General features: G+C 40.3%; 2 protein-coding genes across 2 annotated transcripts; both read left to right on the top strand.

Annotated features, from left to right (window-relative positions):
- The first annotated feature begins 1328 nt into the window (after positions 1-1328).
- On the top strand, positions 1329-9396 carry LOC146707662 (hydroperoxide isomerase ALOXE3-like). Its single transcript, XM_085459140.1, has 15 exons — positions 1329-1403; positions 1559-1721; positions 1955-2159; positions 2302-2383; positions 2609-2731; positions 2822-2925; positions 3343-3509; positions 3640-3783; positions 4073-4276; positions 4460-4546; positions 4652-4821; positions 7238-7359; positions 7565-7665; positions 8319-8489; positions 8662-9396. Exons 2-15 carry the CDS (start codon positions 1569-1571, stop codon positions 8839-8841), a joined length of 2013 nt encoding a protein of 670 aa, XP_085315266.1. The 5' UTR covers positions 1329-1403; positions 1559-1568; the 3' UTR covers positions 8842-9396.
- A 9431-nt stretch (positions 9397-18827) lies between these two features.
- On the top strand, positions 18828-25697 carry LOC146707663 (polyunsaturated fatty acid lipoxygenase ALOX15B-like). The gene is made up of 14 exons (XM_085459141.1): positions 18828-19020; positions 19236-19440; positions 19597-19678; positions 19941-20063; positions 20346-20449; positions 20698-20864; positions 20980-21123; positions 21716-21919; positions 22066-22152; positions 22867-23036; positions 24083-24204; positions 24306-24406; positions 24776-24946; positions 25080-25697. The coding sequence occupies exons 1-14, from the start codon at positions 18868-18870 to the stop codon at positions 25257-25259; spliced, it is 2013 nt and encodes a 670-aa protein (XP_085315267.1). The 5' UTR covers positions 18828-18867; the 3' UTR covers positions 25260-25697.
- Positions 25698-26005: the final 308 nt, after the last annotated feature.

Consider the following 26005-nt stretch of genomic DNA (forward strand, 5'->3'; position numbering starts at 1 on the left):
TGAATCATGCAGGTCATGAAATGACTTTATACTTCATACTTTAAAGCGAGTCTGCTCTTGCTATTGATTTCAACCTAATTTCTAACCTTTTACTGGAATTGAGAGAATAGCAATTCCGTGAATACGAGTCACTTCATACCTGTTCTGCATGACTAGCAGAGGCAGGTTTTGTAATCCTATTCTCACACTTAGTTTCACCATCTAAAACACAAATTCAGTGAAAGCCACAATCAAACAAACACCTTTTCACTGTAACCTTACACTGTAGCAGGAAGTGGTACCCGAATCAGTGTATTTTTAATCCTTTGGTCTAATGTTTAGGTTGTCTCAGGGTGGTTGTTGAACCAATTTAGTGTTGTTACTGCACTGAAGTGCCTTTTAACTGAGTATGTGCCAATAGTTACTACAGAAAACTAGAGTGATAAGTATTAGTAGGAACGTTTTGGTTTTACCTGAGGATTATGCACTTGCAGACACATTTAAAATCCTTTTCTCTTTAACTCTACTGATATTTAACACAAAAACTATTGTGCTGCACACATTACAGCAAAGTGAGTGTTGACTGATGATTGTGCAAACATATTTTTTCTCGTGGAAGGAAACTCCGCCCTTCATTCCAGTTTGCTGCACATGAATACGTTTTCCACTTTTGTATCCCCCATAGATGGACCAACAACTTGAAGCCCACCAAACTCCTGAAATCAGTGAACAAATATCACCACACCATTTAAACTTTTTTTTTTACATAATATAATTATTAACGGAGGCAAAACAACTTAACTGTATTTACCACTACCCACTTTGATTTCATGACCATGCTCACAGAGCCATTGTTTAGTTATTATTCTGGCTCATTAACAAAAATAACAGATTTTTATTTTCCTATAAACAGTCCAACAAGGATACAATTCTATGTAGAGGCACATTACACTGGTGGTTACGGTGGCCCTGAGAGGCCAAACGGACTGCAACTAAAGAAAACACCAGCAATATGAAAACCGCTGCAAAAGCACACAAAACACAACGGAAATGGAAAAAAAATAAAATAGAAATAGGAAAAAACTGATTTCCAAAAGCACAAGAGAAGTGTTTCGGGGGAGACAATAACCGACGGACCAGTTGCAGGAACCAAAATATGCTAAGCATTGCGCTGTGAGACATTTAAAAGTGGAGGATCTAGGCACCTCACTGACCATGTGGGTGCCTGTGAACAGTGACCTGAGAATCATTCAAGCATAAAAATCACTCAAAGGATGAACCAGTGTTGTATCTACACTGTGGCGGGCGTGGTCGGTGGTGCCGCAGCAGGGAAGGCGGACACTCCCACTAAACTGAGTAAATAAAAAGGGGCAAGTTCTGACAGAACAGTTATTCTAAGAAACTTCCTCGTCTCATTTACAAAGGTAAGAGATATTTTCACAGGATTTCAGTCAGAAATTGTGGGTCAAAAAAGGCATTTAGATAATGTCTTCAAATTCTTTTAATTGTGATGTCACAATTTTAACTGCTTACATTTCCAAATCAGTGCTAAGAGTGATTATAATTCTCCCCCTACCAGGATTTGAAAAATGGTGCAGTATAAAGTGACCGTATTCACTGGTGATCGCCTTAATTCCACTACTCTCAACAATGTCTACATTAAGCTGGTGGGCACAGATGGGGAGAGTGATCGCAAGTGGCTCATGGGCTTGAAAGGGGCTACATCCTTCGTCAGAGGAGCTGTAAGTCTGGGATGGCCACCTTCATGATTTTTTCAGGTTCCCTATATGACATTATACATGCAAACTTTTAGGGAAATAAGGGAATTATTAACTGTGATTTATGTAAAGTTGAAATCTATCACCATGAAGATGGTCAAAGCAAACAGTTCACTTCATGGACCAAAGTAAATTATAAGAGGAATTGTATGCTCGAGTGTTACAGCTCAGCACAAACTGCTATGTCATTTCTTTAGGTATCAAAGTTTAAGGTGTCCTGCTCCACTTCCCTTGGAAATCTTGTGCTGATAGAGTTAGACAAACAGTCTCTCCCACTGTTCCCAGAAGTTGATTGGTTTTGTGCCAAGGTGGAAGTGAAATCCCCTGAAGGAGACATCTACAGCTTTCCCGTCTACCGCTGGATTGCTGATAGCAAGGTGCACCGCTTCAAAGATGGAAAAGGTTTGGGAAACTGTGCTCATCTTAAATCTTGTTCAAACCATTGCAGATGTAAAACAAAGTTTGTAATGAGGCTGAAGCAGTTTCCTAATACAGTATATACCATATTTACAAGAACAACTTGAAACCATTTTTTCTTAATTAGCTCTGAGAGTCTTTGAAGACAACCATCATCTTGGCAGGTACAGTCGGCAGCAAGAGATTCAGCAGCGAGAGGAAGACTATCGGTGAGAATTCAGAGCTTATACATATTTTGGCCTTACAGCTCCTGAAACTAGAATACAAATGCTGTCCAGTTATAGCTGAATATCCTAATACTAATGATATTTAACCTTAAAATTAAGCATTACAATATATTGTTTGTCTGCTGGGATTAATTAAAAAATGCATTGTAAACTATATTATTCATATATTATGTTTTGTGAATTGAAACTGCAATTTCTTTTTCTCAGCTGGGATGCATATGCAGAGGGAATACCTCACTCCTTGAAGGCACAAAACCCAATTTTTCTGCCATCAGAGGTTCAGTTCTCCTTCACCAAAACTACAGAGTTTGTCTACACTGCTTCCACAGGGTGAAGTTCTTTTTTTTCTCTTTACCTATCAAAACTATAACTATGTTAAATATAATAAAGAAATAAGATGAATGTGCTCTTCTGTTTCAGACTGACTGAGCTGAAGCTGAAGGGACTGGATAACCGTAAGGAGAAGTGGGATAATATTGACAGCATCAATCGAGTGTTTTGCTGCAAAAAGACTGAAATATCAGGTAACTAACATCATAGTTGGAGTATCGAGTACTTATACTTTGTGCATAATAATATGTACTTAACTGTTACCTTTGAAGTATTACTATATCAGTATACATAGTCGATTTTCCTGAATAATAAGAACATTATACAGTCTGTTCTGCAAAAACATATATATTATATATGTTTATAGCTATTGATTGATGTTTAAAACTGAGAATATAAAGTCTCATTTTATCTTATGACAGGTGATCTAACAAGTAGAATATGGTTTCAATATCTAATAAAGCTCACTAGAGAGAGCTTATGACTTTTTATACATTTCACATAATCAAGACTCTCAGACACTGAACTTCTGACACAAAGTTAGAAATGTAGCAAAATTTGTAGGCTAGTTTAAAAAAGGAACATATTCTTTTTCTTTTTTTTTTTTGCAGAATATGTTCAGGAACACTGGAAAGAAGATGCTTTCTTTGGCTACCAGTTTCTAAATGGTGTCAACCCCATTTTGATCCAGTGTTGTACAACCCTGCCCAGTAACTTCCCTGTCACTGATGACATGGTCTTTCCCCGCAGTCGTTGCGACCTTGCAGATGAAATGAAGGTGACTGTAGAAAGACACAAAAAAAGGAGAAAGAAATGTTTCTTAAATCAGCTACTTGGTCATTGCAATAAATGCACTTACACATTCACTGAATATACACACTGCTGAAATAACCTGAACTTTCAAACAGAAAGGGAACATATTCCTGTGTGACTACAAGCTTCTGGATGGAGTGAAAGCAAACACCATCAATGGGAAGAAGCAGTACTTGATGGCTCCTCTCGTCCTGCTCCACAAAGATCCTGATAATAAACTAATGCCGATTGCTATTCAGGTAATTCAGTTCAGATGAGCTTTATTTACATAGCAAAATATATATATTTTCTATGGTAAATATGAGAGGAAAATCCCAATAATCAGGCAATTCTTTGTGAGCAAGCACTTTGGCAACTGGAAAGGAAAACTCCCTTTTTAACAGGAAGAAACCTCTGTCAGAAGCCACCTCCCACGACAAGTTGGGAGTGAGGGGAGAGGGAGAAGGACAAAAGACATGCTGTAGAAGAAAGACGGATATTAAAAATAACTAATAATTTGACTTATCACTTGACCCTGTCCTTGTATAGCTGAAGCAGACTCCATCAGATGACAATCCGATCTTTCTTCCTACTGATTCTGAGTACGACTGGTTGATCGCCAAGATTTTTGTAAGAAGTGCAGATTTCAATCACCATCAGCTCAATGCTCACCTTCTGCGCACGCACTTGCTGGCTGAGGTTTTTGCAGTGTCACTGCTGCGCAACGTGCCCATGGTGCATCCTCTGTACAAGGTAACTGACGTTTGCTGAAACTCAGTGTTTTGGTTTGTAAATAATTTTAAATAACGTTGAAAGCATTTGAGTTTATCAATGTGTCCACAAAGGACATTTGATTGTGCAACAGCGTATCTCAGCATAATAAATGCCAAAGTTTTGCCCCAATCTAGCACTAACAGAGTTCCCTCTTTCCCTCAGCTCCTCAAACTTCACACACGCTACACTCTGCAGATCAACTTCTTAGCTCGACGCCTTCTCATTTCTGAGATTGGCGCTTTCACTCAGGTATGCAAAGAACAGCACACTCACTAGACCTTTACCTAAATAACTGTTTCTTTTTCAGTGTCATGTACAACATTTGTCTCTAACTGTGAGCTACCCATTCTCTAGTTTGCATCATCAGGTGGAGAGGGCATGTTTACAATCCTGAAGAGGTCAGTGTCCTCAATGACCTACAGCTCCCTCTGTATGCCAGATAACATTGCTGAACGTGGCCTAGAAGCTGTGCCAAACTTCTACTACAGGGATGATGGCCTAAAGGTTTGGGATATCATCCACAGGTATGGTAGTTTTGCCCTCTTAATGACGCCACCAAGCTGCTGCAGTTCTGTTATAACAATAATATTTTATTATTTGTTAGTTTATTATTTTTATTTTATTTATGTCATTTTACAATTCTGTTTTCCATCCATCCATCGTCTTCCGCTTATCGGGGGCCGGGTCGCGGGGGCAGCATCCTAAGCAGAGAAGCCCAGACCTCCCTCTCCCCAGCTACCTCCTCCAGCTTGTCTGGGGGAACACCAAGGTGTTCCCAGGCCAGCCAAGAGATATAATCTCTCCTGCGTGTCTTGGGTCTGCCCCTGGGCCTCCTCCCGGATTCTGGGAGTTGGCCCAGGACCGGGAACATTATTTTTTCAATTTGGTTTCCCAATAAAAGATCATTGAAAAAATGAACACAAAATTAACACACAAGAAAGAGATGAAAACAGGCGCTGTTGGAATGCTACTAAGCAAGTAACCCCAGTGGAAGGGTTACGTGACTAGGATGAGGGACCTATGGAATCTTCGATACCCAGCATCCAGATTGATGGCGAAACAACTTGGGGAATGTTTTCCAACATTCAGAAGATGGAACTGCTCAGACAGCTAGAGATTGACGAGGTACAACACAAATGCTACGGCAAGGGGAAGCTAGGATGACAGGTCAAGGGGGAGATATCATCACCTCCACCTGAGATTGGGTGGGGGCCCCAAGTGCGATGGAAGAAGGATCATTGAGCACGAGAGGAACTGACCTGAGAGATAAGATCATGGCAAAGCTGGAAACCTGGATCCTTCATGGCTGGTTACTAAGACTATGTGAAGTACCCTCAGAAGATCTACTAGATCAGGGGTGTCGAACCCCAGGCCTCAAGGGCCGGTGTCCTGCAGGTTTTATATGTGTCCTTGATCCATCACAGCTGATTTAAATGGATAAATTACCTCCTCAAAATGTCTTGAAGTTCTCCAGAGGTCTGGTTATGAACTAATCATTCGATTCACATGCGTGATATCTAAAACCTGTAGGACACCTGCCCTCGAGGCCTGGAGTTTGACACCCGTATACTAGATGATGTGAATGCTGCACTATGGACAAGACTGAGACTAACCAGCTGATCTACACCACGGCAACAGTGATCAGTGAGATACTTCGCTACAAGTTCAACAGCCACAAGGAGCAGTGCCCTACATGGAGAAGGAGAATAGAGGCCAAGATAAGGGTAGCACGGAGGGAGGTTAGCCAACTATCGGAGCTGCAGAAAGGTGCAATGAAAAAGGTGCTACGGCCAAGCAAAGACTCATAGCCTTGGCAAACTTGAAGAGGTACACCAAAGAGATAGAAAGCAGGAGAATAAACCAGCTGTTCTCCACAGAACCAGCCATGGTGTACTCTTAATGGCAGGGGAACAATATGAGAATAGCAGCACCAAGGCTGGAAACAGAGCAATAGTGGAAGAGCATATGGGAGAAGAACCCAACCCATGGCATCAATGCTCAGTGGCTAGTGGATCTAAGAGCAGACCACAGCAATCTCCGTGAACAGAGTCATTCAAGAAAGGGTCTCCAGTATGAAGAGTTGGACAGCACCAGGCCCTGACTTGATTCACGCCTACTGGCTGAAGAAGCTGACTGCAGTCCACGAGTGTCTGACAGCACAAATGAACCAGCTTCTAGTCGATGAGAGACACTGAAAATGGAAATACCAGAAGAGCAAAACACCAGCTACTGGTAGACAAAGCAGTCGCTTAAAACTGCAAGACTAGGCTGACCAACCTGTGCACTGCCTGGATTGGTTACAAAAGGCCTATGACTCAATGCCCCACACCACTTCCTGTGGGGCATTCCTCTATCTGCTGGTGGAATGTACCACAGGCAGATAGAGGAAGTGGCTGACATCCAGAAATCCTACCAGTGACTGGACAAAGCTGGAGTGAAAGACAACACAGAGACACTAATCTTGGCAGCACAGGAACAAGCCCCATAGAGGCTGGGGTCTATCACATCAGGCAAGACCCCAGTTGCATGCTGTGTAAAAATGCCCCTGAGATAATCCAGCACATAAGAGTAGACTGCAAGATGCTAGCAGGCAGGGGCATGGAGCGCCATAATCAAGTGGCTGGTGCGGAGTATGGCCTGGAAGTCCCGAGGTCAAAATAGGAGGCGCCGCGTAGGATGGTTGAGTGATCAAGCTAAGCAAGTACCACAGGAAGTTCTGTGGTTCCTGTAGGCACTCAGATGAGACATTAGTATATTAAGTTCAGCTTTAAGTACAGACTAATGTTAAACATTGTTCAATTTTTTAAATTAAAGTTTCTCAGAAGGTGTTAGTACTTCTCTTAAAATGAAAGGTGTGTCTAATACTTACAGATATCTACCATCCCTAAGTAAAATGAATGAAATAAATAATGAAAGCATATTTCATCCAATTTCTCAAAGGTTTGTGCAGGGAATGCTCGGCTACTACTACAAGAGTGACAGTGAAGTCCAGCAGGACTCTGAACTTCAGAAGTGGATTTTGGACATTTTTGAACATGGTTTCTTTTCTCAAGCAGAAACAGGTTGGCTTCAAAGAAATGTTCAGTTCTTATTATGATAAAGTTGATTGATCCTTAGTACTGAGATGTTACATCACTGATGATGTGTCCAGGGGCACCAGAGGGTGTATCATAAACAGTATATATAATTATAATCCAAACATAAATCCAATCTTTGTTTGTTCACCTCAATGCAATTGATGCTGGGGGGGGGTTTTCTGCTCAACAGGAATTCCTCAGACATTTACTTGTGTGACTGAGTTGGTCAAGTTTGTCACCATGGTGATCTTCACTTGCTCAGCCCAGCATGCAGCCGTGAACTCTGGACAGGTGAGTCCTTGTATAAACAGTTTCACTTTTTTTTTTTTAAACAACAGTGCATGAACATCTGAGAACCTAGGAGACCTTTGGGAGAGCAATGATGATCCATCTCATTTAGGATTCTAGCTGCTCAACAGTCCTGGGTCTTTATCCTGTTCTTCATTTCATGATGTATCAAATGTTTTCAACTGGTGAATGGTCTAGTCTGCAGCAAGGCAAGTTCAGCATCCAGACTCTTCCATAATGAAACTATGATGTGATAGATGCAATATGGGGTTCAGCACTGTCTTGCTGAAATATGTAAGTCCTTCTCTGAAAAAGATGTCATCTGGATGAGAGCATGTGTTGCTCTAAAACCAAACTGTATTTATGTATATTTACATCTGAGAAACTCTGGCTCTCTAACATACTCTGTTTATACCCAGTCATGGTACTGACAAGCTGCAGTTGTTGAGGCATTTCTTCCAAAATCAGTGAAGTTAAACTAAACTGGTCATGCAAAGAGAAAATGTGAATAATTATATAAATAGTACCATAAAACTACAGGTACTATATCACCAATATAAAAAAAGAAAGAAAGAAGGAATTATACATTAAACGCCATTATTACACCATCATTTTACTTTTTAATCAGTTATCTTTTACTTCTTGATCAAATGCAGTATGACTATGGTGGCTGGATGCCCAACACTCCCATCTCCCTGCAACTCCCGCCACCGACCACAAAGGGGACGACAAGCGAGGCCACAATGTTGGCGACCTTCCCTGACGTCAATGTAACAGTTAAGGGCATGGCCACCGTGTGGTTACTCAGCAAGCAGTCCAGTGACTTTGTAAGCAGCAAAGATTTCATTAAGAATGACAGGAATTATGTCTGAATTTAATTTTTGTAAACACATTACAACTGTATACAATCATTCCAAGAGCCTATTTTGAATAAAAACAAATAATTGTTTTAATTGAATTTTGTTGAAGAAAACTTAAATGTATCATTGTTCTCATCAGGTCCCTCTTGGCCAGTACCCGGAGGAGCATTTCATTGAGGAAATTCCTCGCAAAATACTAAAGGATTTTCAGATGGAGCTTGAAGATTTAAGTTTAGTTATTAAAGCCAGAAACAAGCGTTTAGAAGTGCCATACACCTACATGGATCCGGCAGAGTTAGAAAACAGTGTGGCCATTTGAATATTAGAAGACTCAGCTGTGAGACAAAATTCAGTTCCCTCTTCAAACAACAGCAGGGAAAGACCTCTAAGTTCTGACTTTTACTGATGAAATAGAACAAAGAACTTACTACTTATAATCACTATATACTAAACTGTAATTTTTTTCATCTGTGTTAAAATGTGATTCTTTTTTTGCATTACAATCTTGAATCATCTGATTTGAAATGAAAAATGTTTGATTTTTGGGGGTGTCTGTTTTGAGACAGTTGATCTCCTGATCATGATGTATTTTCTTCTTAGAAAACATTTACTGCATTTCATTGTTTATATTTTCATTATTTTAATGTTTCAATTTTCTTGAGCTAAACCCAAACAGCTTTTTGATGAGTCAGACAACATGAACACCCTAAACTTCGCCTGAGACTGCTACTTCATCTCGGCCACCAATGTGCACTTGGTTTCTTTGTTTCTTTGCTGAAACCTGATTGTATTTTAGCATCATATTCTAAATGATCAGTTCTCTAAAGCCTCATTTAATGCATGGCACAGATTAAACACACATGGCTCACAGACATTAACAAGATGGGTCTGCATTATCCACATTAGCCTGCTTATACTGTTGACATGTGTAGCATATTTATTTAACACTGCAAAATAGAGTGATGTTTACATAGGCCACTGTATTTTGTGTAGATACCATCTCAGTGGCAAAAATGTGATTATATTCAATTCAGTTCAATTTATATAGCACCAAATCTCAACAACAGTCATCTCAATTCAGAATGTGATAATATCAATTTCCTTTACACTCACTGGGCACATTATTAGGTACACCTTGCTAGCACAAAGCTAGAACAAAGTGTTGGAAATATTCTTCAGTTGCTGCAGATTTGTCAGCTACACATCCATGATGTGAATCAAAGCTTATCTACTGGGTTGAGATCTTATGACTTTGACCATTTAAGTACAGCTCATTGTCATCTCAAGAAACCTGTTTGAGATGAAGTGAGTTTTGTGATATGAAACATTATCCTACTGCCCACATAGCAGACAGGTCTGGCCGGGATCTGGTGTCAAACCAGCACTGCTGGCTGACTTCTGATGGAAGCAGCCATCAGAAGATGGGTACACTGTGATAATTAAGGGACTGACATGGTCTGCAACAATACTCAGGTAGGTCGCTGTGTTTAAACAAGGCTCAATTGGTACCAAGGAGCAGACCAACGTCTGACAAGAAAATATCCTCCCATACCATTATAGTCACTGATACAAAGCTGTATGGATCTATGCTTTTATGTTGTTTGCACCATCTAAATACTGGAGCAGAGAAACCAAAACCAGGCAGTGTTTTTCCAATCTCCTATTGTCCAGTTGAGTGAGCTCATGTCAAATATGGCCCCATTTTCCTGTCTTGACAGGAATGACACCTGGTGTGGCCTATCTGCTTCAAGATTAGACATGACTCATTACAAGTGTTGCTTGTAATGAGTCCTAACTCGAATTATTTGTAGTAGTCTGGCATTTTCCCTCTGATTTCTAATACTCTGCCTGGCACCAACAACCATGCCAAGTCTAAAGTTTAAGGCTACGTCCACACGTACACGGGTATTTTGAAAACTGAGATTTTCCGTTTTCGTTTTAAAAAATAATCCCGTCCACACGTAAACGCAGAAATGAAGGAAAACGCTGCTAGGAACATGCCAAAGCAACAGGTGGCGATATATTCCTAACCATGTAGAAATGTTGGCCAATCAGAAGTCTAGAAGCCTCGGTGGGAAATAGTAAACAAGGATGGGGCATAGAAGCAGAACCGAGTCGTATGTGTGGAGGGACAGTAACTGTGTGTGTATATGTAAGCATTTAAACACTGCAGAGAGTAGAATTAACAGTAATAGTATTGTAGAAATTCATTTCACCGAAACAATAACGTGGCACACAGTGTGACGTCAAAAAAGGCGCACACCTTTGACGCTGCGTTTTCTCTGTTTTTCTCGTCCACACGTCAACGCAAAAACTGAGTTTTCAAAAATCTCCACCCTGGCCGGAGTTTTTAAAAATCTCAGTTTTCAGTGACCGAAAACGCCGTTTACGTGTGGACGAAAAGTGCAAACGCATAGAAAAATCTGCGTTTTCAAAAATACCCGGGTACGTGTGGACGTAGCCTAAATCAGCTTTCTTCCCCTTTCTGATGCTTGGTTTGAACTTCAGGTTGCAGGTTGTTTTTGAGTTGTTGCCAAATGTTGTTGTTTTTTTGTTTTTTTATGTTAAAGAGAAGCTGAACAGTTGCACACAACAAAGTGGCTGGTCAGTGTATACAGTAGTTTACCTACGAGAAGCAGTTATAATAATAAAATGTTTTTTAAAAAAAATAAGAATCTTGGGACTAAATTCTTAATTTCTTGTTTTGTTCTTAAAAATCTGTCATATCTTTTCTCAGAATAAGGTTTTTGAATGATATTTATTATTAAATTAATACCTTTATTCATTTAATAATGAATAAAGGTATTCATTAATCAATGCATAAATGAATAGATGCCCTCTGAGTTCTGTGTAATATATGCAAGATCTGTTTTGCTAAATAAGAGACTAAAATTGCTCTGTTCACCTGTGGTCTGTGCAGCAAAATCTAAACCTGAAGCACCACTTTGGGGGGGAAGGAAATTGTCTTCATTCTAACAGAAGAGTATTTGCAATTTGTAACTGTGCTGAAGTTTCAACAGTCTGTGGAGACTCTCACTTCCTCTGTCTGTTTGTAGGATGCAACATTTTACGCTGCCATATCTCTTCTGGAAAGCAGAAATTTCCCTGAAATTTGCGGTTCCTGCAAGGAGACATCTGGAACTTCCCCATGTCGCACAGTGATAAACTTGTTCAGATTCCAAACTGGACAGCGGGTTTGTGTACTTGAACGTGACTATTACCGTGTATTGTACTGTTTGTTCAGCACCTCAGTATGCGCAGTATTTAGAATCTGAATAACTCAGAAGCATAACATTTCAATGGCTGTCACTATTATAGATTTTGCTGTCTATGTTGGGCACAGCCCGGTAGTGGTGTTGCTCTTGCAAAAAAGAGAGATATTTTTATGATACCAATTTTATTGCTTTTCGAGGTTGCTGCTGACCATGTAGTCATAATACTCCTGAACTCACCTAATCACACATTTAGTGCTGAATGAACTTAATTTGTCCTTGACTGCTTGCAGGCCTCCTCAACTTCTAAGTGGATTTTAATTCTCATTTGTTTTTGCAATCCAGCTAACGAGTGACAAAACTTGTTACTTTCTGCAATTCACACATTGGTAAATGACTAATGGACTGTTTCTTACATGGCACTTTGTTACTCAATTTGAGCACTCATAGCACTTTAGAGCATACCTCATTCATCTAGTCACTCAGATTCATACAAGCACTTTCTTTCTTTGCCTAAGTAAATGGTAAGTGGTAAATGGATTGATTCTTATATAGCGCTTTTCTACTCAAAGCACTCAAAGCGCTTTACTCAGCATTCACCCAATCACACAAACACTTTCTTCTGTGCTTTTAAGTTCTCACTAACTAACTAACTACTACTCATTCATACTCCTGGATGCATCAGAGAGCAACTTAGGGTTAGTATCTTGCCCAACATGCAGACTGGGGGAGCCTGCTCTACCTCCTGAGCTACCGCCAGCATAAGCGGTTTCTAGCTAGCATTCACACACCTTCACACTCTGATGAATGCATTAAAAAGCAACTTATTGTTCAGTATCTTACCCAAGAATACTGGCTGCTCTGGCTCCTGAGCTACAGTTAACCTACTACATTCCTGACGTTCTGATCCATAGTTTAGTTTACCTAAAGTTTAGGGAAACTTTATTTTAGGTAAACTAAAGTTTAGGTAAACTAGTTTAGTTTTTTTTCTGCAACTAATGGAAGCTATTTTGACAAGTTGTTATTCTGTTGTACAGTGTAATAAACACTTCATTGGCACATTTAGAATATTAGAAGATTATATTTTATATAAATAACCATCTGATATTTTAGTGTACAAAAGTAACTTTGCTCACTTCAGCAAAGCACAACAGAGAACTACACTGATCATTATAAACTCTTTTCTGTGCTCCTCTTGAAATAAATTAGCCAAACTGGCATTTATAAACTCAGCAGGGATAGCACTTCAGGCAAAATCCCAAATTAGAAAAGATGCCCCCCTTCCAAATGTTGGAAAGTGAAATATAACATTTCTTGTTAACTAAGGAGAAAATCCTGCCTTTTTTTCTTCTTTGTTTTAAAGGGAGCATCAGAATTCTGTTATGATGTTGGAAGGATTCAGAGTGTAGTGTATCTATATAAATATACATTAAACCTTTTAATGGTCAACATAATCACCACATTGTTATAGTTCGGAAAAAAAAAACGGTGGCTTCGTGACTCTCGTGCTTTGCATTATAATCATTGTGTGCTTTAATCTTAAGGCAAATATTAAAACGTAATGATTTTTTTTATTGTTATCATATAAGTTTGCTGGCAATTAAACATGAGACAAAATCAATGAAAAATTTTAATTAGGAGATTTTAAAATGAGCTGTTTAGATTTGTGGATTTAATGTCAGAGACGTAACACTAACCAGTTCTACACATCAGAAATCTCCAAGACCGTTGAATCATGCAGGTCATGAAATGACTTTATACTTCATACTTTAAAGGGAGTCTGCTCTTGCTATTGATTTCAACCTAATTTCTAACCTTTTACTGGAATTGAGAGAATAGCAATTCCGTGAATACGAGTCACTTCATACCTGTTCTGCATGACTAGCAGAGGCAGGTTTTGTAATCCTATTCTCACACTTAGTTTCACCATCTAAAACACAAATTCAGTGAAAGCCACAATCAAACAAACACCTTTTCACTGTAACCTTACACTGTAGCAGGAAGTGGTACCCGAATCAGTGTATTTTTAATCCTTTGGTCTAATGTTTAGGTTGTCTCAGGGTGGTTGTTGAACCAATTTAGTGTTGTTACTGCACTGAAGTGCCTTTTAACTGAGTATGTGCCAATAGTTACTACAGAAAACTAGAGTGATAAGTATTAGTAGGAACGTTTTGGTTTTACCTGAGGATTATGCACTTGCAGACACATTTAAAATCCTTTTCTCTTTAACTCTACTGATATTTAACACAAAAACTATTGTGCTGCACACATTACAGCAAAGTGAGTGTTGACTGATGATTGTGCAAACATATTTTTTCTCGTGGAAGGAAACTCCGCCCTTCATTCCAGTTTGCTGCACATGAATACGTTTTCCACTTTTGTATCCCCCATAGATGGACCAACAACTTGAAGCCCACCAAACTCCTGAAATCAGTGAACAAATATCACCACACCATTTAAACTTTTTTTTTTACATAATATAATTATTAACGGAGGCAAAACAACTTAACTGTATTTACCACTACCCACTTTGATTTCATGACCATGCTCACAGAGCCATTGTTTAGTTATTATTCTGGCTCATTAACAAAAATAACAGATTTTTATTTTCCTATAAACAGTCCAACAAGGATACAATTCTATGTAGAGGCACATTACACTGGTGGTTACGGTGGCCCTGAGAGGCCAAACGGACTGCAACTAAAGAAAACACCAGCAATATGAAAACCGCTGCAAAAGCACACAAAACACAACGGAAATGGAAAAAAAATAAAATAGAAATAGGAAAAAACTGATTTCCAAAAGCACAAGAGAAGTGTTTCGGGGGAGACAATAACCGACGGACCAGTTGCAGGAACCAAAATATGCTAAGCATTGCGCTGTGAGACATTTAAAAGTGGAGGATCTAGGCACCTCACTGACCATGTGGGTGCCTGTGAACAGTGACCTGAGAATCATTCAAGCATAAAAATCACTCAAAGGATGAACCAGTGTTGTATCTACACTGTGGCGGGCGTGGTCGGTGGTGCCGCAGCAGGGAAGGCGGACGCACCTGCGCTGCATCACAGTCACGCCTCGCCAGCTTAAAATCTGCTCTGCCTGCTGTGTGTTGTTGTTGTAGAAGTGTTCAGCTGCAAGCTGTGTATGTAACATGACAGCAAATGACATGACAGCGGTAAATAAAAGAATAAAGATACGTGAAAGCATCTTCATGTCGTCGGGTCAGCCGTGGTCATTTAAATACACACCACTTAGCAAAGAGGGTATTTTAACTTTTAACTTTGTCTTTATATTTTATGACTGGTAGCTTCCTTTAAAATATAATTTATTCCAATATCTTTCACTGAATTTATAGAAAAGGCCTTAGCTCTTAGCCAAAAACCTGGCATATAGTATGCAGTGTATCCTCCAAAAAATTGAGGTAATTGAACAAGGCCTGCTACAAAAGAACGTAGCAGGCCTAAGAAACTATCTACAGCAGATCAACATCTGAAAGTCATCTTTTTACCATATATGTATAACATATATAAATAAATTCAACAAAGACCTGACACCGGACCTGAAACATGCATCTGGCCCTTCAGCTGATCCAGCTTATCAAAACTTCATCATAAATGGTCTCTGTCACGGCCTGGGGGATCAGCAGGATGCTGATCGGCTATTTCTACCTTTTTCTCTCTCTTGCTCTCTCTCTACTCCTCTCTGTCGCCGGGGCGGAACTCATTGTGGCTTCACGCCTTCGGCCCACGGAAGGGCGTGATGCCCATTAAGGCGATTAGCATTTGAGCCAGCTGGTCTTCGTTGGATCGTTGTCTACCATGCGTCAAAGCTAGAGCTCAGTTAAGTCAAGAGTCTATTATGAACGTCCATCCATCTTCATCCGCTTTATCCGGGGCCGGGTTGCGGGGGCAGCAGCCTAAGCAGAGAGGCCCAGACCTCCCTCTCCCCAGCCACCTCCTCCAGCTTATCCAGGGGAACACCAAGGCGTTCCCAGGCCAGCCGAGAAATATAATCTCTCCAGCGTGTCCTGGGTCGCCTCCTCCCGGTGGGGCATGCCTGGAACACCTCACCCAGGAGGCGCCCAGGAGGCATCCTTGTCAGATGCCCGAACCACCTCAGCTGGCTCCTTTCGATGTGGAGGAGCAGCGGCTCTACTCTGAGCCCCTCCCGGATGGCCGAACTTCTCACCCTATCTCTAAGGGAGAGGCCAGCCACCCTTCAGAGGAAGCTCATTTCTGCTGCTTGTATCCGTGATCTCGTTCTTTCGGTCACTACCCACAGCTCGTGGCCATAGGTGAGGGTAGGGACGTAGATCGACCAGTAAATTGAGAGCTTCGCTTTTACACTCAGCTCCCTCTTCACCACGACGGACCGGTGCAGCGTCTGCATCACTGCAGCTGCAGCCCCAATCCGTCTGTCGATCTCCGGCTCCCTTCTCCCATCACTCGCGAACAAGACCCCGAGACACTTGAACTCCTCCACTTGGGGCAGGAACTCATCCCCGACCCGGAGAGCGCACTCTACCCTTTTCCGGCTGAGAACCATGGCCTCAGATTTGGAGGTGCTGATCCTCATTCCCGCTGCTTCACACTCAGCTGCGAACCGCTCCAGTGCGAGCTGGAGGCCCTCACCCGATGAAGCCAACAGAACCACATCATCCGCAAAAAGTAGAGATGAGATTATGAGGCCACCAAAGCGAAAGCCCTCCGCCACTTGGCTGCGCCTAGAAATCCTGTCCATAAAAATTATGAACAGAACCGGAGACAAAGGGCAGCCCTGGCGGAGCCCATCACCCACCGGGAACGAGTCCGACTTATTGCCGGCAATGCGAACCAAGCTCTTGCAACGGTTGTATAGGGATCGAATGGCCCGTAGCAATGGGCCAGACACCCCATACCGCAACACCTCCCACAGGACACCCCGAGGGACATGGTCGAATGCCTTCTCCGAGTCCACAAAACACATGTAGACTGGTTGGGCAAACTCCCATGCACCCTCAAGTATCCTTGAGAGGATAAAGAGCTGGTCCAGTGTTCTGCGACCAGGATGAAAACCGCATTGTTCCTCCTGTATCCGAGGTTCGATTAGCGGACGAACTCCCCTTTCCAGCACCCTGGCATAGACTTTCCCAGGGAGGCTGAGGAGTGTGATCCCCCTGTAGTTGGAACACACCCTCCAGTCTCCCTTCTTAAAGATGGGGACCACCACCCCGGTCTGCCAGTCCACAGGTACTGCCCCTGATCTCCACGCAACATTGTAGAGGCGTGTCAACCAGGACAGCCCTACAACGTCCAGAGTTTTCAGGAACTCGGGGCGGACCTCATCAACACCAGGGGCTCTGCCACCAAGGAGTTGTTTAACTGCCTCAGTGACCTCGCCCCCGGAAACTGGCGGGTCATTCCCCTCATCCCCAGACTCTGCTTCCTCCTCAGAAGATGTGTCAGTGGGATTAAGGAGGTCCTCGAAGTATTCCTTCCACCGCCTGACAATTTTCGCAGTCGACGTCAACAGCATGAACGTTGTAATTAATTCTCGTTTCCTCATCTACAGACCTCCTGAATACCTTCCCTGTGTGAATCATTGTGTCAAGTGTGGAGAGTGGAACTGCGGTTGTGAGTGTGGAGAATTGGAGAACGAGTGACTACCCCTTTGGATTTCCCTGGAGCCTCATCCCTCACTTTGTTGTATATAGCGCTGCCCTGCACTTCCTGTATAAACACCTGGTGGATTCTGTAAATAAATTCTTGTGTACAGCTGATTCTGGAGTCCTGCGCTTGAGTGCCCACGTTGAACCATAACAGTCTCAGTGAAAGTGTGACTGTCAAGTCATTCTTAAGGAAGCAAAACAGGGAGAAAAGGCTGACGTAGGCCAAATTACACAAGAATGGGAAAGAACATCAGTGAAAAAAGGTCACATGTAGAGATGAATCCAAATTGAAAATTGAATTAAAAAAAATTATGGTTCAAATCATCAATGTATTTAGGAAAGAGGTCAGGAGTACTTTTCTATGCTGTGGTGTGCTGGGGGAGCAGCACAGCAAAGAGGGACTCATCCAGGCTGGAGAAACTGATCAGGAAGGCTAGCTCTGTGGTCGGCATGAAGCTGGACACTCTGGTGACAGTGGCAGAGAAAAGGACATTAAAGAAACTGATGGACATTATGAACAATGCTGGGCATCCTCTGCACACGGCCATTAACAACCAGAAGAGTCTGTTCAGTGACAGGTTGCTTCTCCCCAAGACAAGAACTAACAGACTTAAAAACTCCTTTGTCCCACACGCCATCAAACTGTTTAACTCCTCTCTGGAGGGGAAACAGGAGGACAAAGGAGGGGGGAACAACTAAGCTGTAGTGCCTCTTCACCTCACTGTACAATACCTTGTGCAATACTTTTTGTAAATAGTCAACAGTGCAATAGACTCAATACTTGAAATGTGCAATTCACTTGTATTTTTATTTTTTATTCCTATTTATTCTATTTATCCCCTTTGTATATTTTATTTATATTTGTCTCTGTATTTATATATGTGTGTGTGTGTGTGTGTGTATATATATATATATATAACAATTCTGTAACTGTAACTTCGGTCGTTGCTGTGCTTTTTGGAAGTCGAATTTCCCAGAGGAACCCACCCGAGGGATTAATAAAGTTCTATCTTATCTTATCTTATCTTATCTTAGGAGAGGTACAGCAGTGAGTTTTACAGCCATCTGTAAAACACAATGGGGGCTCTGTCATATTTTGATTATCCCTGAAGGCTACTGAAAGAAATTTCAAGGAAGCCTATCTAAGAGAAGAGTCATACCAAATATTGACTTTAAGGTGTGTTAAAATTCTACAAAACTTTTTTGGTGTGTGTATTTAGCAAATAGTTGCATACTTCTACATTTCACAGTGGCTGCGATTTCTCTTGAATAAAATAAAGCCTCGTTATTTCATCATCAGCTCAAATTCCTGTGGTTTCTCAGGTTACAGCAGTTGATCACACATGTCCAACATTTCAACACAACACCTACCTGATGCAATTGCCTGGACACTCCCACTAAAATGTGTCAATAAAAAGAGACGATTGTGGGGGCAACTTCTGACAGAGTAGTTATTCCAAGGATCTGACCACATTCAAGAGGGAAAATGGTGCAGTATAAAGTGACCGTATTCACTGGTGATCACCTTAATTCCACTACTCTTAACAATGTCTTCATTAAGCTGGTGGGCACAGATGGGGAGAGTGATCGCACGTGGCTCGTGGGCTTGAAAGGGGCTACATCCTTCGTTATAGGAGCCGTAAGTCTGAAATATGCATCTTCATGATTAAATGTATCTCAGGTTTCCTGTATGAGATGATACACAAATGAAATCATTTTTGTGGAAATAAGGGGAATCTATCACCATGAAGATGGTCAAAGCAAACAGTTCACTTCATGGACCACAGTAAATTATAACAGGAATTGTATGCTCGAGTGTTACAGCTCAGCACAAACTGCTATGTCATTCTTTAGGTATCAAAGTTTAAGGTGTCCTGCCCCACTTCGCTTGGAAATCTTGTGCTGATAGAGTTAGACAAACAATCTCTCCCACTGTTCCCGGAGGACGCTTGGTTTTGTGCCAAGGTGGAAGTGAAATCCCCTGAAGGAGACATCTACAGCTTTCCCATCTACCGCTGGATTGCTGATAGCAAGGTGCACCGCTTCAGGGATGGAAAAGGTTTGGGAAACTGTGCTCATCTTAAATCTTGTTCTGTAGTTACAAACCAGTGAAGACAACAAAAATCTTGTAATGAGACTAAAGCAGTTTTCCAATATACCACATTCACAAGAAACCCTTTTTCTTTCTTTCTTTCTTTTCTTTTTTTTTTTATAGCTCTGAGAGTCTTTGAAGACAACCATCATCTTGGCAGGTACAGTCGGCAGCAGGAGATTCAGCAGCGAGAGGAAGACTATCGGTGAGAATTCAGAGCTTATACACATTTTAGCCTTACAGCTCCTGAAACTAGAATACAAATGCTGTCCAGTTATAGCTGAATATCCTAATACTAAACCTAAAGCTTAAATATATTTAAGCATTAAATTAAGCATTGCAGCATATTCTTTGTCTGCTGGGATTAATTAAAAGAAATTAAACTATTGCATATGTTGCAGATAAAAAGTATATCATGTCATACTGTAACTAACTTCCTCATCATCGCTGTTTCTTCGTTTCATCAGCTGGGATGCATATGCAGAGAAAATACCTCACTCCATGAAGGCAGAAAACCTATTTTCACTCCCGTATGAGGTTCAGTTCTCCTTCACCAAAACTAAAGAGTTTCTCTACACTGCTTCCACAGGGTGAAGTTCTGTTACACATATTTTTCTCTTTACTCTTTACTCCTCTGTCACTGTGCCCCAGGGCGGCTGTGGCTATACAGTAGCTTGCCATCACCAGTGTGTGAATGTGTGTGTGAATGTGTGGATGATTGTGTATAGTGTAAAGCGCTTTGGGGTCCTTAGGGACTAGTAAAGTGCTATACAAATACAGGCCATTTACCATTTACCATATTTTTCTCTTTACTTATCAAAAGTATATTAAGTATCATAATGAAGTTAAATAAATGTGCTCTTCTGTTTCAGACTGACTGAGCTGAAGCTGAAGGGACTGGATAACTGTAAGAAGAAGTGGGATAATATTGACAGCATCAATCGAGTGTTTTGCTGCAAAAAGACTGAAATATCAGGTACTGTACTAACATCATAGCATATTGGAGTCCTTATACAGTATGCACTCTATGCAATAATGAGCTGAATATTGGGCAGCCTGTTCTGTAAACCATCTATATTCTTACCAGAGAAATCGGACTTTTCTTTTACAGTTCACGTAATGAAGACTCTCAGACCCTGAACTTCTGACATTAATTCAGAAATTTAGCAGAATTTAGTAGCTCACAGTTTCAAAAATAATAAGTTAAATGTCTCTTTTTCACAGAATATGTTCATGAACACTGGAAAGAGGATGCTTTCTTTGGCTACCAGTTTCTAAATGGTGTCAACCCCATGTTGATTCAGCTTTGTACAGCCCTGCCCAGTAACTTCCCTGTCACTGATGACATGGTCTTTCCCCATGGCCAGTGCAGCCTGGCAGATGAAATGAAGGTGATCATCTGAATTCTTTATAATAAATTGATTTTTTTGTCAAATAATTGTACTTGTACAGTCACTGACTAAATATTATATCCACACTGTTGCAATATCCTGAACTTTCAAACAGAAAGGGAACATATTCCTGTGTGACTACAAGCGTCTGGATGGAGTAAAAGCAAACACCATCAATGGGAAGAAGCAGTACTTGATGGCTCCTCTCGTCCTGCTCCACAAAGATCCTCATGATAAGCTAATGCCGATTGCCATTCAGGTAATTCAGACAGTAAGGTTTAAGTTCGTGTATTTATCAGCTCATCAGTAGAGATAGCACACCTGTTAATGTGTAAAGCAATTGTTCATGTACAACGTCATTGTAAAATCAAAATATAAGGATATTCTATTTGCAACCATAGCTAGTACCATATCTGAACACCAGCTGTGAAGTGTTTTTGCTGAGCCTTAGCCTTGTGAAAGTTCATCCCATAGCAGTATCCAGATTGCTGAATGCAGAGTCTGACACGTACATAAATCAAGTCAGTTTCATTTATGGCGCCAAAATCACAAACAGCCTTCCCAGTTCATTCTGTACAATACACTCACACAGATGCAACATATTTACTGAGCAGAGAGAGATAGCATCAGTAAAAACTAATTAAAAGCTAATTAAAAGCATCATGTAAAGCTGTTCAGAAAGGATTCAGTGGAAATTCCCCATAAGGGATCAGCAGAGTATCAAACTTTAAAGATAAACTTGTCAAACATAGAACAGGAACTGAAATTTCATCAGTCTTGATCAGTAATTGATTTTAGGAGCATACTTGATCATCTGTATCAAATGACTACTCTGCCCTGTCCTTCTGTAGCTGAAGCAGACTCCATCAGATGACAATCCGATCTTTCTTCCTACTGATTCTGAGTACGACTGGTTGATCGCCAAGATTTTTGTAAGAAGTGCAGATTTCAATGAGCATCAGCTCAATGTTCACCTTCTGCGCACGCACTTGCTGGCTGAGGTTTTTGCAGTGTCACTGCTGCGCAATGTGCCCATGGTGCATCCTCTGTACAAGGTAACTGACGTTTGCTGAAACTTCAGTTTGTTTTATGCCATTATTTCAGTGGTGTGGAAAGCATTTGTCCATAATGGCTGGTTGTGGACAATAAAATGAAGTGTTGCCCCAATCATGTCACTAACAGAGTTCCCTCTTTCCCGCAGCTCCTCAATCCTCACACGCGCTACACTATGCAGATCAACGTCTTAGCTCGGCGTCTTCTAATTTCTGACACTGGCAATTTCACTCAGGTATGCAGTACGACCAGCACACTTATGGCGTAAAAACTGTTTCCGCAAGTGCAAATGTTGAATTTTAGGGAAAAAATTACTTTGAGCGGAGAAAGGTTTAATTTGACCAAACAAAATTAACTGCTGCATGCAGTATGTGTGATAAGTATGTTATTTTATTTGAAAATATAAAATGTTTTAAGTCCATTGTTGGTTTTAATCTAGTTTAAACCAAACCACTCTATTGGATTTAGCTACACTTTGGACAGTGTTTCTGGAATGCTGTGGCTAGCGAGCTGATTGGAGACCAAAACAGCCAATCAGAATTTTTGCATTCAAGTCTGTGATTGGTTTGTTTTGTGGCACATACGCACTGAGAGCAGGCCTACAGATGTCCGTCAGCACACAGAGCAGAGATCTGAGCAAGAGCAAATGCCAACAACCGAGTGGCTGTTATTGTGTGTGTAAATGGATAATAGCAAACACTGAAATGCATTTCTTGCACACAGCAATGAATTTTGTTCACTCAAATTAAACTTTTCTTCAATCAAAAATATTTTTCTTCTCAAAATGCAACAACAACACTTTTTTTTTCTCTTTTTGTAATGTGCGCTCAGAGTAGAGGCACAAAAATAACACCATACACACTCACTAGACCTTTACCTTAAGAATTGTTTTTCTTTTTCAGTGTCATGTACAACATTTGTCTCTAACTGTGAGCTACCCATTCTCTAGTTTGCATCATCAGGTGGAGAGGGCATGTTTACCATCCTACAGAGGTCAGTGTCCTCATTAACCTACAGCTCCCTCTGCATACCTGATGACATTGCTGAACGTGGCGTGGAGGCTGTGCCAAACTTCTACTACAGGGATGATGGACTAAAGGTTTGGGATATCATCCACAGGTACCACACTTTCTTTTCTTTTGATTTTGATTTTCTCCTAATGATGCCATCAAGCTGCAACAATTCAGAGTTTGTAAATAATGGGTCATCCTATCTTAAATCAGCATAAAAACTGATCTGGTCTTTCTCCACAGTATTGGCTGGTTAAAATATGAAAATCAATAAATAAAAGCCTCCTGTAAAGTCATATATTTGAGCACACAGTAATAACAAACTTTCCTTTGCAAAAGACATCAATGACAATTTCTTTGCACAGCGTGTAAAGCACATGGTGTAAAGCATTGGTCTCATTGTCTGTTTGCTTTTTGTTTTTTGTATTTATGGTCTTCATTGGTGAAGGAATTGAATTAAGAGATGTCTTTGTGCTGGCTAACCGATTTGTTATCATTGTCATTAATATTATTTCAAATCTCCAATGTGGACAGAAAAAGACAGATACGTTACACCTTTTCTATGTACCTTTTTTAACTAGATTTCTTTGTTTTATTGCAAAAGCTTTCTTTTGTGAATGTCACATTTGAGTGTGGCTTGCATAACACCTCTTCTTCTAGTCTTTGCCAACATTTTCCTTGCATCAGTTTTTTCGGTTAGTCTGTTTTTTAACCTTCATTGACCAACAAGTAAAACTTATGAGATCTGTTTTGCAAGAGTATCCTGAGCCTGTTCTTTAATAGTGTATGTTTAAACAAGTTATGTCCCTTTGTATATCAGTAGCTGTCACCACATGTACAGCCTGCCTTGATCTTATTAAACAACATTTAGATTTCTGTTGAAACTAAAATGCCTCTAAACTGAGAGATGTGTCTGCTACTTACAGAAGCCTACCTTCACTAAGTTAAATTATAAACACTTGGTGTGTTGATCGTGAACCTGTAACCTCCCTATTTTTAATCAGGACAAGGTACTTTGTGCCATTTATTTTTATGTAGTTTTTGAAACAAAAGAATTAGGGCAAATACAATTTTTTATTATTTAAATAATCCTGGAGCAGTTTGTGTACAAATAATAAAAACATGTTTTACACAGTGTATTCCCATTTCTCAAAGGTTTGTGCAGGGAATGCTCGGCTACTACTACAAGAGTGACCGTGAGGTCCAGGAGGACTCTGAACTTCAGAAGTGGATTTTGGACATTTTTGAACATGGGTTCCTTTCTCAAGCAGAAACAGGTGAGTTTCAATTACTATCTTCAATTATTATGATGATAGTGGTGATTTCTCCATACTATATATTGCAACCTAAACCTAAAGGAATGATGCTGTTATTTCAGGAATTCCTCAGACATTTACCAGTGTGACTGAGTTGATCAAGTTTGTCACCATGGTGATCTACACCTGCTCAGCCCAGCATGCAGCTGTGAACAGTGGACAGGTGAGTTCTTATATTATCCCAATAATGAAAAAAATGGCACAGTTTACAATGTCAATAAAAACACGATCAATGTAATGGTCTGCAAATCTCAAAAACCCTAATTTTATTCACAATAGAACATAAAAAACATCACATGCCTCCCTAAGACGCTCTTTTTATAGTCAGTCATGTTACTGACAAGTTGTAGCTTATGAAACATTTCTCCCAAAATCAAATGAACTCATTGTCATGCAAAGGGAAAATGTAAATAATTGTATGAATAATACCATACAACAGCAGGAAGGTAACAACAATATTAAAAAACAAAGACAGAATTAAAAACTATGCTTTTTAATCTTAGTAAATCCTTTACTTATTCATTAAATACAGTTTGACTATGCTGGCTGGATGCCCAACACTCCCATCTCCCTGCAACTCCCACCACCGACCAAAAAGGGGACGACAAGCGAGGCCACGATGTTGGCGACCTTCCCTGATGTCAACGTAACAGTTCAGGGCATGGCCACCGTGTGGCTCCTCAGCAAGCAGTCCAGTGACTTTGTAAGGAGCAAAGATTTCATTAAGAATGTCAGAAATTATGTTTACAGTAAATTTTTGTGAATAATTTTGAGTTATTTTGACAAAAATTTGAATGTTGTTGAAGAAAAACTAAATGTATCACTGTTCTCATTAGGTCCCTCTTGGCCAGTACCCAGAGGACCACTTCACTGAGGAGATTCCTCGCAAGATATTAAAGGATTTTCAGACGGAGCTTGAAATTTTGAGTGGAGTCATCAAAGCCAGAAACAATCACTTAAACGTGCCATACACCTACATGGATCCAGCAGTGGTAGAAAACAGTGTGGCCATTTGAATATTAGAAGATAAGAAGACAAATTTAGCTTTTCAAGCGAAAGCAGGGAAAGAAATGCAAGTTCTGAGTTTTACTGATGAAATGGCGCAACGAACTTACTGCTTCTGATCATTGTATGCTGATTTGCGATTTTTACTTATCTGTTGAAATATGTCTGGGTAACATTTTCATCACTCTATGAGAGTGTCTGCTCTGAGCCAGAGTCTTACTAAAACTTTACCAAATTACATTGCTTATATTTTCATTATTTTAATGTTTTGTTGTGTTTCTCCCACACAGATTTGTTTTATTCATTAAAAATATATTGCATTACTCCCAAATCAACAAGCATTGTTATTCTGTTATTGAATTAGTCCTTGACCTTTGTTTTAATCACCAAAAATAAGCACTGTTTTATGCTTTTATGCCTTAACACAATAAAAGTTTTTTTTTTGTTCATTTATTTATTTATTTATGGAACAGCTATTTGGTGTCTGGTATAATATTAACATCATAAATTCTGTCTAAAGCTTTATTTTAGCTAACGTGCACTTTCTACATTTCTTTGTAGAATCATTTTTAAATTCTAGTTTTGTTGTACAGTGGGGCAAAAAAGTATTTAGTCAGCCACCGATTGTGCAAGTTCCCCCACCTAAAATGATGACAGAGGTCAGTAATTTGCACCAGAGGTACACTTCAACTGTGAGAGACAGAATGTGAAAAAAAAAAAATCCATGAATCCACATGGTAGGATTTGTAAAGAATTT

The sequence above is a fragment of the Copadichromis virginalis genome, linkage group LG6 (assembly GCF_057382275.1).
Source record: "Copadichromis virginalis isolate Kocher_CV1m ecotype Utaka linkage group LG6, C_Virginalis_male_GT1.1, whole genome shotgun sequence".
Lineage (NCBI taxonomy): Eukaryota > Metazoa > Chordata > Actinopteri > Cichliformes > Cichlidae > Copadichromis > Copadichromis virginalis.

Coding starts and splice junctions, on each gene's coding strand:
- LOC146707663 (XM_085459141.1), top strand. CDS start 18,868: ATGGTGCAGTATAAAGTGACCGTATTCACTGGTGATCACCTTAATTCC. Junction 19,679..19,940: donor CAGCGAGAGGAAGACTATCG/GTGAGAATTCAG, acceptor TCGTTTCATCAG/CTGGGATGCATATGCAGAGA. Junction 21,124..21,715: donor TAATGCCGATTGCCATTCAG/GTAATTCAGACA, acceptor GTCCTTCTGTAG/CTGAAGCAGACTCCATCAGA.
- LOC146707662 (XM_085459140.1), top strand. CDS start 1,569: ATGGTGCAGTATAAAGTGACCGTATTCACTGGTGATCGCCTTAATTCC. Junction 2,160..2,301: donor CCGCTTCAAAGATGGAAAAG/GTTTGGGAAACT, acceptor TTTCTTAATTAG/CTCTGAGAGTCTTTGAAGAC. Junction 8,490..8,661: donor GCAAGCAGTCCAGTGACTTT/GTAAGCAGCAAA, acceptor TGTTCTCATCAG/GTCCCTCTTGGCCAGTACCC.